The sequence below is a fragment of the Emys orbicularis genome, chromosome 1, assembly GCF_028017835.1.
Source record: "Emys orbicularis isolate rEmyOrb1 chromosome 1, rEmyOrb1.hap1, whole genome shotgun sequence".
In the NCBI taxonomy this organism is placed as follows: domain Eukaryota; kingdom Metazoa; phylum Chordata; order Testudines; family Emydidae; genus Emys; species Emys orbicularis.
The window spans coordinates 187,782,201-187,795,898 of NC_088683.1; the positions used below are offsets into that span (position 1 = coordinate 187,782,201).

General features: G+C 43.5%; 1 protein-coding gene across 1 annotated transcript in view; it reads right to left on the minus strand.

The window, feature by feature from the left end:
• Positions 1 to 13,698, minus strand: part of ROBO2 (roundabout guidance receptor 2) — a 587,768-nt gene that overhangs the window by 121,667 nt on the left and 452,403 nt on the right. Inside the window, exons 11-13 of the mRNA XM_065421111.1 lie at positions 9,891 to 9,972; positions 8,998 to 9,163; positions 6,911 to 7,077 (exon numbers count right to left, since the gene is read on the minus strand). Coding sequence (XP_065277183.1) covers positions 6,911 to 7,077; positions 8,998 to 9,163; positions 9,891 to 9,972 — 415 coding nt within the window. The remainder of the gene's footprint in view (positions 1 to 6,910; positions 7,078 to 8,997; positions 9,164 to 9,890; positions 9,973 to 13,698) is intronic.

A 13,698-nucleotide genomic window follows, 5' to 3' on the forward strand; every position in this document is an offset into this window, starting at 1 on the left:
AAACAATGCTGCAGATAAGATTAACCTATGAACTCTGAAAAACACCAAGTAAACATTCACTGCCATAAACAAACACCACATGTTCTATTACTTAGGCAATTAGAAAATGTTCCTATCTAGCCCAAATAGTCGTTGAAAACATTTTTTTCCCTAGCACCTAGTGAGTGATTGGTGAGATGCCATATTCACATGCTTTGAAATATTCAGATGATAATAGTCTTGATGTGCCAGTGTGCCTGCAAATCTAGAGCATAACTAGTTCATATAATCTAAGCAAATGATATTGCAGAAGCTGAATATGTACATTTGCTTGTTTTTAAACTGTGTATGTTATACTCATTATGCTTGTTCAAATTTTCTCTCCTTTTCAATATGTATTACAATTTCCTTTCCTTTTCAGTTTGACACCATTAGAGTTAGAAAGTGAGAGAAGCCAGGGAACCATACTAAAAATAGCAATTTCCTGTTATTTAAGCCTATTCCACTATAGCAAATGTACACATTTTCCAGCTGTTCATGTCTGAAAATGGGATAAAGTTGTGAGGTCAAATTGCCCCTTCTCACATGAAAAAAAACATGGGAGAAAACCTCCACAAGGATTATCTTGCAGAGATTAGTCCAAATCATGCCTTCAGCAGGAGGGTGGGGAAGGAAAACATGGATTTCCCCACCTAAAACCAGGTAGGTTCCAGTGGCTCTGTGTAAGGCCAGGGTACTCTGTGTGGAGGCTCCATCCCACCACACCAATGTGGCTCTGCTCCCTGGCAATAGTGGTCCTCAAGGATTTCCGTGGCACTATGTGGAAAAAGTTATGCAATCTGAAATTGTATTGTCTTTTCTGTGTGTGGCCTCAAAATGTGAATCCCTCTAGTCTTGCCTCTGGTCTACCCACTCATTCCCCATCCTGTTCACATTTACTCTGAGCTTACCCATCTGCATCCCATGACCACCTGGAGAAGGATCTGCTAGATTAGTGCTGAAGAGGTGACTGAATCACCCTTCTGCTCAGAGAAGTGGCTTTCTGTGCGTGGATCTAGTGCGTGGTGAATTGGCTCCCTAGTATGCAGCACTGTGAGAAACACTTCTCTGTCCCAATGTTTTCAAAATTCCATATATTCAAAGATTGGGCCTCATGTTCCTCTCCACAACATAGCATGGAGGGGAGCAAGTCAGCATAGAAACCTCCGTAGGGCTATGGAAGGAGTAGTGCACCTTTACCACATTCTTCCCAAACTTGCCCTTGGAAAGAATTGAGGATCCCTCCCAAGAGGTGCACTAGTACTCTGGGGAGCTTGAGGTGTTATTCTGGGTTAAGAGTCAGAAAGGAGCCACTGAACATGGCACACGTCCGTCTGCACACCACAGAATTCCCAGTGGAAATCCATGTAGGACTTACTGCTACTGGAAACCATCACTAACTCCCTTGGTGTCTGCTTTCCTCCCTGAAGGGCAGGGAGTTGGGGCACAGGCAGGGTGCTCAGATTCAATTACTTCACAAAAGTAATTCTCCTAGAGGAGAAAGAGGGCCCAGAGGCCTACTACAAAGTGGATGAGCATACATGAGTTCTGATCAGTTTTCACAGATGATCCACTGGAGCCATCGGTTTCACTGACCACACTTACTTCCCCATATATGCTGCCGCAAACTCCTCACCTCACAAAGGGAAGACTCAAACAAGGTGACATATTTTCTGTCTGATGGGTATGGGAGAGTAATATGTGGCCCTTTGTTCTCTTAACAGGAAAAATATTATTGTAAAGTAGAGATAATACTGCTCTTAAGAAAGAAAAACATTCAAAGCATGTCTCAGATACTTCAGTTCTCAGGATTTAGATAAAAATCTAGTTTTCATAGTCCAGATTTCAGCTTCATATTTTGAGCAATATTATGGGTTTTGATTCACCAAAGAGACACTATCTACACAGGCTTTCTATTGACTTTCAAATGTGTGGGATGAGTCTATGGGCCTCCCAAAGGGAATATAATCCAAATATGGAAACGTTAGCAATGGTACAGAAGTGATGTGCTCAGCAAAATATGCCTATTCAAAGTGAGTGAAAAAGAAAAAGACAGACAGATATTAAGATAAATCTATAACAGAGCAAATCAGACTTGTTTATTGAAAGGTAACTTGTACTAACTACAAAACACTTTTATTATACTTGGTATAAAATAATTCCCATAGCTACCCATGATTAAATCTTAGAAAATATTATCTACCAATGGTACAGAACCAGCAGCGTGCTATGATTATATCCCCTTTGGTTGGAAAAATATATTGTATATACAGTGTGTATTTTTTTTAAATATGGACAAATGTCCATAAGCTAAAAAAATTTGCTAATTAGAGCTACAGCGGGATATCACCACTACACCAAACACAAGAACCTACATGTGTTAGTGTTATCCATGTGATTAATAGCATTTTGCATGCAACTTTAACTTCCATATCGGCATTCTGCCCACTTATCCATCTTCCCAAGGTCTGCATTCTAAATGTCTAGCAACTTCAGATAGCTGCATTTTTCAAAATCAACCTGAATGAGAAATATGTCCTTCTCTCCCAGAATTACATTCACCTGATGTCCAGGGCAGGAAATCGTAAGTCCGAGACCCAGGAAGATCCCAGGATACTGTATCTTCAAATCATGCCATTGTTAGGTATAGAAAATGTTCTTTCGCTTTCTAAAATTACATTGTGTTCCTCTGCCACTGAACCCTATGTCATTGGATTCATGGCACTAAGCATATGTGCCTTTACAGAGGAGGGAAGTGAAATACGGTGCCAATAAATATTTCTCTCTGAAACATGTTCAAATATTTTTTTCTGAAAAATAGCTAGCCGATAATAAATAAAATGCTTTCCAACTCATAAGTAAGGCAGCTTTTCCAAACTCATTCCAATATAACATTTTTAACCAAACCACACCATAGGATGTGGGTATAATTATTCTGGAGTAGTCTTTGTGTATGTGATTTTCATGTAAACTTGTTTAATCGATTTTTCTGTCCTACGCAAAGTAGTGCACTGACCTACAAGATGCTACTCATTTGTATATAAAGCTGTAGAACAGATGTGGGCAAACTACGGCCCGTGGGCCACATCCAGCTCGCGGGACTGTCCTGCCAAGCCCCTGATCTCCCAGCCAGGGAGCCTAGTCCCCGGCCCCTCCCCCGCTCTCCCCCCTTTCCCTGCAGCCACGCTGCCGCGTGGGCCGCATTCTGGCCCGCCGCTCCCGCTGGGCAGCGTGGGGAGTGCAGCTGGCTCTGGCCGGGTGTCGTGGCTGTGAGCTCCTGCTGCTAGTAAGGGGGTGGGGAGTGTGGGGTACTGGGGGGGGGCAGTCAGGGAAGAGGGGGTGGTTGGATGGAGCGGAGGTTCTGGGGGGGCAGTCAGGGGATGGGGAACAGGGAGGATTGGGAGTGGGAGTCCCGGGGGGCCTGTCAGGGGGCAGGGATATGGATAGGGGTCGGGAGGGCAGTCAGGGGACAGGGAGCATGGGGGGGTTGGATAGGGGGTGGGATCCCGGGGGGCAATTAGGGGCGGGGGGTCCCGGGATCCCCTATCCATCCCACCTTGTATCCAACCCGGGACGGGTGGTCAGGGGACGAGGAGCAGAGGGCAGTTGGATAGGGGCTGGGAGTCCCGGGGGGGCTGTCAGGGGGCGGGTGTGTGGATAGGGGTTGGGGCAATCAGGGGACAGGGAGCAGGGGGATTGGATGGAGGGCGGGCATCCCGAGAGGGGGCGGTCAGGGGACAAGGAGTAGGGGGGGGATTGGATGGATCAGGGGTTCTGAGGGGGGCAATCGGGGGCAGGAAGTGGGAGGGGGCGGATAGGGGGCGGGGGGCAGGCTGTTTGGGGAGGCACAACCTTCCCTACCCGGCCCTCCATACAGTTGCACAACCCCGATGTGGCCCTCGAGCCAAAAAGTTTGCCCACCCCTGCTGTAGAAGAATACTGTGTGATATTCTGTTGTATTATTTGTGAAATTAGGTATGGCGGTGTTATGAAAAATTACCCTTAGCCACAAAGGGGCAGAGTTAGATTGTACGGGCAACCTTACTGTAGTCATTGTTTGATTTCAAGTGATTAATTGTACATTTTTAATGCTTTCTTAACATATTTTTGAAAGGAATTTCCTAGGCTTTATGATGAAAAAAATAGAAAATAAAAATGTCATAATGTGCAACTATTGGCTAGATGTGATTGGACTGTTCCATGCCATGTGGCTAAGACAATCTGCCGGCGGGAGCAATTCTCCTGCAAATCTTAGGAGCTTCACAGTCCCTATAATGCTAGAGGAGAGCCCCTGCCCTAGTGGAACTTATCCTAGAAGGAGACCTGACAACTACTGCAGGCGGGAGGCTACACTTCTATACTTCTTAGCAGGCTCACAGCTAGAGACACTTTTGGCTGGTTGGATGAGCTTGGGAAAGGGAGTCTGGGATAGGGGAGGGTGGCACAGGAGCCAGGGGAGCCACTGAAATTGAAACTTTGTTTACATATGCAAAACAACGTTCATGACATTGAAAACCTTGGCGCTGGCCATAGAGAAGTTAGCAGGGTAGTCCAGGAAGGAGAGAACATATCAGACCCAAGCCATCCTGAAAGGTATGGCAATTGGGGTTGCCTGGAAATAAGATATACCAGATTAGAGACCACCTGACAGAAGCCAAACAACAATATGGTGTTTGAGAGCTCCTCAGAATGGGAGGGCTAGCCTCAAGTTGTGTTTGCTAGACATCTTCTCGGTGACCAACATGCCAGAGAGAACCATGTATTTATTTGGAAGTTACAAAGGACTTTATTTTAGCATGACCTCAACAACTATTAGCTCCCAATGAACCTAGTATGTTTGGAAGTGTTTTATTTAGAGTTTATTATTTCAATATTATTCAAGGGTGTTTCTGAATATATGGTTATTAAACATACAAAGCGATCAGTAGTGCTCTTAGTGGCTTGAGGAATTCTTGCTCAGTGTAAGGATTTGCAATCCAATGGTGTAAATTTGCCCAATATACCCTGCATGTTATTTGCCACATTTTTATTTAATGAAGCCAAATTTTAAGACATAACAGTTATCATGGATACCTGTTGTGAATTAATATAATGTGTCATTGCTTTAATTGCTTCTTTACTTTGCAATGGCTAGTATGAACAGGCTTTTTACTGCATGTCGGCTTCCTTTGTGAGTCTGAGTTGAATCCAAGCATTATTAGAAATCACATCAAAACATTATGCTAATTCTCAATTGATTTTATGATTTAATTCTACTAAACGGTAAGGTATCAAAGAGCTATACATACTCTACATGTTGCAGCATGTGTGGCTGGCGAACAGCTTGTGGAAATGGAAACTACAATATGTCCTGAAGCTAATGAAAAGAACTGTTTTTGCTGAAATCAAATCTCTTGTCAGTATGTCAGATGTAAAGATGTGGAACGTGAGAGTTCTTAAGAGCTAGATTGTGCTATGAGCATGGAGCTTAGAGTCAGGGCTGGTGCACAGCCGCACATCCCTAGGGGAACTGGTGGGAAGCATACTGCTTTGGAAAGCAGAATCCCACCTGGAGTCGCCTTGATGCAGTGAGGGTGGGGAGCAAAAATTTGCAATAGACCTTTAAAAACCAAGCCTCTGCCCACTCCTCATCTGTTCTCACCCATCCCTGTCCCTTTGCAGAGAGGAGCCTAGGATCTCCTACCAGTGCTGTGGCTACTACTCTGCGTGACTCTGCAGGGGTGGAGAAGCTGTGTACACCCTCCTTGCCTCACTGCACAACCATACAAGGCAAGGAAAAGACCTTTCTGTAAATGAATCGTAAGAGATTACTCTGAATCATCCGTGAACAGGAATAAGTCTGATTAAACAATTGTTCATAACTGTTTTCCAACCTGTTCAATGAAGAGTTATGCTGTGGGGTGCAGAATTTGGTCAATGCATTGACAAAGCTATGCCACACCCAGTGCTCCACAGAGAAGCGTGTCCATTTTCATTTAGACTGAGCATAGAGAGAGTAAATTGGGTATAAAACAACCATTCTGGTTTGTCAGCATTTCACACCCTTTCTGTACAGGTGTAAGAGATGGGAGCCAACGGAGGATCAGGCTATCTTCATCTAATTGCACTAGCTGTCCTACAGTTGAGAAGTCCTATTTAGGCCACCCTTTTTAGTTTAGTATTCAGTGGATGAATGTAGAGAACATAAAATATGTACATACACACACGCACGTGTCTCAGAATATCTTTTAAAATAATTCTCAGCATGAATTGGATTCACATTGATTCTCTGCAAAAATATTGGGCCTGACTGATTCATACACTCTGGCTGCTTTGTGCCACTCTGGTGATGAAAACTAGCTGTAAACCTGGCTTCTATCTTTGTATCATACTTATATATCCCCCATTAACACAGTGTTTAGTGCCTCATGATCTTGAACATATGTATCCTCACAAAAACCCTCTGAGGAAGGGAAGTGCTACTATCCCCATTTTACAGATGGTGAACTGAGGCACAGAGAGACTAAGTATGGTATTAAGGCACCTAAAGATGAAGATAGGAATCTAGTGGAACCCAATGTGAGTTGGGCGTCTAGGTGCTTTTGAAAATTCCACTAGACATCTATCTTTATCTTTAGGCACCTCAAAACCTTTACAGATCTGGCCTTAAGTGACTTGTCTAAGGTTATACAAAAAGCCCGTAGTGCAGCAGGGAATTAAACTGGGATTTATCACCTCCCCGCTGGTTGAGGTGGGTTTACAATGTTTTGAGTTACCAGAGTGGTGCAAAGCAGCTGAACTAAACTGGCTCAATTTTCAGAGATTTCCTACCCTTCTTTCTATTATCAAGTCATTCAAGCAGAAGTCCTGGATACAGCTGAAGATCATGTGAACAATTAATGATTGACATTACCTTGTGTGCGGACAGGATCTGACATAGGGCTGGGGTCACTCAGACCTTGTGAGTTGATTGCTCTCACCATAAACAGGTAGATTGTATTGGGTCGCAATCCTCTTAAAGTGTAGAGTGTTGTCTTTACATGATTAGCAACTGTTTGCCAGCTATTGCTCACAGATTGGCTGCAATGAAAAAAAAAAACATGGTTGAAGACTACAGATTAAAGCAAAAAGAAATCATAGAAATATAGAATTGGAAGGGTCCCTGATAGTCCAGTTCCCTGCACCAATGCAGGACTAAGTTTATCTCTGACGGGTGTTTGGCTAACCTGTTCTTAAAAACGTCCACTGACAGAGATTTTACAGTCTCCCTAGGTAATTTGGTCCAGTGCTTAACTATTCTTTCAGTTAGGAAGTTTTTCCTAATGTCTGAATCTCTATTGCTGCAATTTAAGCCCATTACTTCTTATCCTTTCCTCAGTGATTAAGAAGAACAATTCATCACCCTCCTCTTTATAACAAAATTTTACATACTGGGGAGAGAAAGGATTTGTAAAAGAAGTTGGGTTTCATTTCCTTGCCAAGGTTAACCACTGGGGGGGGGGGGGGGGGGGGGGAAATAGCAAGATCAATAAAAAAAAAAAGAAACAGTTCTGCTGGTTTTAGTTAATTCATCAAGAGAGTAGACCACATTATGAAACAAAACAATAGTACCATAAAAATATTTCAGCCCAGCTGAAGTGAAAGCCTTTCCTAATATATTATAGCCCACTAAAATAAATACCTGAAAAAGGAACAGATATAGAAAAGTGGAAAAGTAAATTTGAATGATAAATAGGGCCCTCTTGAACAAATGTATAAAAATAATAAACCTGTTAAAAGAATAACTTTCTATACTACAGGGTAAATTATGCCAATAAATTGTCTTGCTAAAAGAATGTGTTCTCCTTGAATTAAATCCATATGTAAAATTACTATAGACCCTTTCAAAAACACATCTGTAAAAGAAGAAAAATGCATGAATATATTTTCCTGTGCTTAAGTTTTCAGTTGGACTGTCCTATAAACAGAATATAGCATCTTGCATCTGTAATGATCTCAAGTGTGATTGTTCAAACTAACTCCCTATGAATATATGGTGATTTTTAGAGTCATCGGTGGGATGTCACTGCAGCTTATGTGCTCAGTTCCTCAACTCTGATCGACTTCAGACTTGCAGGATCAAGCTCTAAATCAGGGGTCGGCAATGTTTGGCATGCGGCTCGCCAGGGTAAGCACCCTGGCGGGCCGGGCCAGTTTTATTTACCTGCTGACATGGCAGGTTTGGCCGATCGCGGCCCCCACTGGCCGCGGTTCGCCGTCCCGGGCCAATGGGGGCGGCGGGAAGCGGCGCGGGTGAGCGATGTGCTGGCCGCGGCTTCTCGCCGCCCCCATTGGCCCGGGACGGCGAACCGCGGCCAGTGGGGGCCGCAATCAGCTGAACCTGCTGCGTCAGCAGGTAAATAAAACTGGCCCGGCCCTGGCGAGCCGCGTGCCAAACATTGCCAACCCCTGCTCTAAATGATCAGATGTTTGTTTTTTAAATGCTATATTTTATTCCATATGGTATACACATACTGGAATTTCAAAAGGTTTTTTTTTTAGGTTCTGCTTTAAGACTAAACATCCCAACATGTTCAAGGTTTAGGGAATTCTATCATTACCTTTTTTTTAATCTGTTTTGCCCAACCCTAATTAAACTACCTCCTCTCAAGCTGTCCAATTTGAATGTCAACATTCTCATCTGAAACCCTCAGTGATGATCAGGATTAAGAAAAAAGTAACAGATGAGTGAATGCATAGTCAAGCTATACTTCTGCTGACCTGAAGAAAATAGTCTAGTGCTTGTCTAAAAGTTCTATTAAGAAATAGGTGGTTAATAATAAAAAGGAGAAATTCTTGAAGATTAAGAATGAACTCCATGCCATCAAAGAGAAGGCCTTTAGTGAGTTAATTGAATTTGCAGATGTCCACACAGGTACCATCATACCAGGAGCACAGTTAACACTAGGGTTAAAACAAAATTAGAAAGGAAAGAGATTAGAAGTGGAAATTTTCACATACCTAAAAGCCTCAATGATATATGCACTAGCTGGTAAGCTTCCAGGGGTGCCTGGCTGCCAGGACAAGGTGACACTGTTCTTAGTAACATCAGTGACCTGGGGTTTGGATGGTGGCCCAGGAAGGTCATTCAAATCATAATTTTTACTGATTGTTGCTCCACCAGACTCTGTAAGGGGTAAATAAAAAATAGTTAACTTTTATCCTTGACTGCACAATTTGATTTAAAAAAAGGAGAGCAAAGATAAAAAACTATAAAAATAATTTACAATAGTCAGCACAATGGCCCCAATGCTTACTGACTTAACTTAACAATAACAACAGAGAGTCAGGTTTACATTTAGAGGCTTATGTTACTGGATGCTTGGCTGTCGGTCTTTATAGAAACTTTTGCTCATAAAACAAACCAAAGAAAGCAACAACAATAAAAGAAAAAGGAGGGGAGGAGGCAGACAGCCTGATCTACTTTATTTATTTTTTAATAACTGGAATAGATTCACCTAGAATGTCAACACATCAGTCAATAGAAGGCATGAGAAAGCCCCCAATCCTACAAAAGGATCTCCAGTTAGGTAGACTCTTTCATCCCACATGAAGCCCCAGTGACTTCAGTGGGATTCTTCATGGCCATAAGGGCCTTCTTGCATGGAAACAGTTAGTTTGTTGGTACTCCAGTTTAGACTAGATATAGCTCTCTAACATACCTTGATACTAATACAACTGGTTTACTATCAATGGAGTTTTAGAGATAATAATACCAAAATCTAAGTCATGTGAAGATATCCAGCCTTTCTACCAAAAATATATTAGTCTCAATCCTGGTTCCCTTTAAAACAGATCTGCTATAATATAGTGAACACAAGCCAAGAGAACAACAAGCCTCTGACATGACTTACCTGTCACCTCTAGCACAGCGCTCCAAGATGTCTCCCCACTTGAACTTGTGGCCACACATGTGTAAGTGCCAGTGTCAGATATCTGGTCATACAAAAATGGTTAAGGGCATTTTTGACAAACCTTTAACATTAGGTGGCACAATCCTCTCAATTTTTTTCTGAATATTTCTTGATGTAAAATAAGAAGGACTTAGCCTACATTGTACATCACTAAAGAACACCAGACATTTCTCAAATAATCATTTAATGGTGGCTTACTTTTAGCGAACTATAATAAGATTACTTGCTCTTAATAGTTTAACTCTGTTTTCTCCCCCCCCCACCCATTATTCTAATTCTCATATTGTTAATGCCATTGGTACAGTGTATGGGTATTACAGAATGGTTAATTTAAAACATGTCACCAATGTTTTTTTATATATGAAGGAAGATCCAGGTGAATTCCAGTAAAAATATAATACAATTTAGATGTGACTGAAATTATAATTTAAAGTGTGTCTAAATTGTGAAATGGGTACAGATTTCATTTCTCAGAGGAGATTAAGATTCAGTTTCATAATCCCTGCCTTGATTTACAGTTTCCAATCCCAGCAGGGTTGTCTCACCTGCTTTTATTCTTCTGTTGTAGAGGAAGTATTACTATGCAGTTTATCATGTATGGGTCTTTTTAGATGAGACTTTAAAACCAGTCCTGTCTAGTTAGTATGGATATTAAAGTCCTCAGGCATAACATTTTCTAAAGGGTAAGGCTGGGTCAGTGGCCTAGGCCATATTTCCCTCTTCTCTCTCCACTTTTATGCAGAGTGGAGTGAGCTTGTTGATGAGCTGGCAGCTGCCTTCTACACAACAGGGGTTTCAGTGATGCTGTCTGTGCATTTCAGTGGTGCTGTATGTCTGGAGTTTGAGACGTGTTTTGGGATGAAAAAGCATTATATTCAAATAAATGATCCAGATATGCAGAGTTTATTTGGGGAAATTGTTTGTGGTCACATTGACACTATTAGAGTTATTTCCCCCCACTTCTTTTTATTTTTTTCTGTCACACTGACTGATTTCCCCTGATGTTTTGTTATTTCTCATTTTGAAGGCTAAGGGATGCTGTGAATGAGACCTGATGTTTGGTCTGGGGAAATCTACTGAGATCAATGGAATACCGCAGTTGGCCAACAGTGTGTAGTCTACTGAGAAGCCCCCAACCTGCTGTGTGTAAAGCATGTTAGCCTAGAGATGGAAATGGAGTGGGGAAAGTGCTGACTCTGATGATATGAGAGAAGAATTATATTCACTGGGGGAAGGCTGCATTGGAACATCTCAATGGATATAGGACTAAATCCAAAATGGTTTATTGGACTGTAAGGGAATAGTATGTGCGTGCTCTGAACTATATTAAATTGGAACTGAAATCAATGTGCGCATAGCTTGATTTTCCAGATGGCTGTTGAGGCAAATCAGCAAGATGCTCTTTACAATATCTGCTGATATATATTTTAATTGATTTTGAAGTTTATCATGTTTGAATCGTGTTGGCACTTTCTGCTTCTGACATATTATCGCTGCAGTATACTATTGTTATGGACAGGGCACGACAGGTAATTAGTGATGTAACTGTTTAGTAGATTTGTATAAGCAAGGCCTGAATTTTAAAAAGATGCAGCTGCCTTGAGTCAGAAAGGCTCTCTGATAAAAGCTGAAATATTCAAAATGTGAACCAGTTGCTGGGGAAAGACAAAGGCACTTGACGGGAGATAGCCTTATCAGCAGGGAAGGGGAGCAGCAGAGCATTCTCTGCTGTACTGTTTTACTTTGTGTTTTCTGAGCAGCTCAGACTGAGCTGTTGGTTGGGAAAAGGTACCTCCTCATTATCTGGTAGTGGAAACTCTTTTTTAAGGCAAAGTTTCTTAAGTGTATTTGAGCATTGCTGTTGCAAAGTGGGGTATGGCACTGGACACTGTGGGTATACTTAGAAGGAAAATACTATATAGGGGGGAGGGAGAGCTCAGTGGTTTGAGCTAAACCCAGGGTTGTGAGTTCAATCCTTGAGGGGGCCACTTAGGGATCTGGGGCAAAATCAGTACTTGGTCCTGCTAGTGAAGGCAGGGGTCTGGACTCAATGACCTTTCAGGGTCCCTTCCAGTTTTATGAGATAGGTATATCTCCATATAAAGAATACTCAGGGTATTCCACTTCTTCCAGGCCATGAAATCAACTAGCAGATTATGAACAGATTACATGTGTACCTAGTGAATTTCATATCTGCATGACAATATTGTTTGCCTTTTAATCTTTTGTGCTATTAAAACACACAAAAAAGGAGAGAAATCAGACAGTCAATGGCAATTCATTGTTTTTCAGCGTCCCATACCATGGGAGATAGGTGATCCATGTGGGAGGACAGATCATGCCACTGGCAGAGAGACTAAAACCTAACCTCTACATCAGAGGAGGGAAAACTACAGGTCACATCCGGCCCACAGGACCCTCCTGTCCGGCCCCTGAGGTCCTGGCCCGGGAGGCGAAGCCCGGCCCCTCTCCTGCTGTTCTCCCTCCCCCGCAGCCTCAGCTTGCCGTACTGCCAGCGCAATGCTCTGGGTGCCGAAGCTCTTGCAGAGCCGTGGCCTGTCCCGGTGCTCTGGGCAGCGCGGCCGTAGCGCCGCCAGCCACTGGTGCTCCAGGCAGTGCGGTAAGGGGGCAGGGAGAAGGGGGAGTTGGATAGAGGGCAGGGAAGTTCGGGGTGGTGGTCAGGGGCGGGGGTATGGATGGGGGCGGGGTGGTCAGAGGGCGGGGAACAGGGGGGTTGAATGGGGGCAGGGGTCCTGGGGGAGCAGCCAGGAGGGGGGGTTAGCTGGGGCGGCGGGGACCAGTCAGGGGTAGGGGTTCTGGGGACAGGGAGGGGTGGATGGGGCAGCGGTCCCAGGGGGCTGTCAGAGAATGGGGGGGGTTGGATGGGGCAGGAGTCCCGGGGGGCCGTCAGGGGTTGAGAAGCAGAGGGGGTCGGATAGGGGGTGGGGGCCGGGCCACGCCTGGCAGTTTGGAGAGGCACAGCCTCCCCTAACCGTCCCTCCATACAATTTCAGAAACCCGATGTGGCCCTCAGGCCACAAAGTTTGCCCACCCCTGCTCTACATAGTTTGTGGATCAGCCACCCCCTCCCAATGACTGCGGCCAACTGGCTGCTTTTAAGGAGATGAATGGAGACAACTGAAAATCTGAATATATGGATGGATTATGATCGTCATTAAGCACTTTCCCTGGTTAGTACTGGGTTTCTGGGCATGCTATGAATAATAAGTAAGCAGCTTTTTTGGAGCAGAGAAGGAATTTTCCTGTCACCATTGACCTGGGTATGGAATTTTTTTTCACTTCCTCATAGCAACCGGGATACTTGGCACATAGGGGAACTGTGTAGATTCACATTCAAGATTTATCACAACTTTGGCCTGGGGTCCAGTGTGGTTGCTATGGAGCATGGGCAAGGTGGTGTAGGGGCTCCAGAGTAAATGTCAGCATTGAGCTAAGAAGAAGGACCATACCCATTAGATGTACTTCAATGAGCTACTTTGACATATACATTGAACCCTTGTATGCAATAAGGGCAGTGACAATTATTTTGGTAAGATGCTAAAATCCTTATTGGTTGGTTATTGTGAAGGGGATCTAATTGTAGCCTGCCCTGAGATTGGTCCTGTCTAAATGACTTCAGTTTGGACCTCCACTGGACTCTTTGTTGATGTGGTAGCCTTAACGGAAGACTTAAACCTTCCAGTTTACATTAATTCATAACTGTTGCAGCTTCCCATTTAAACTAGGG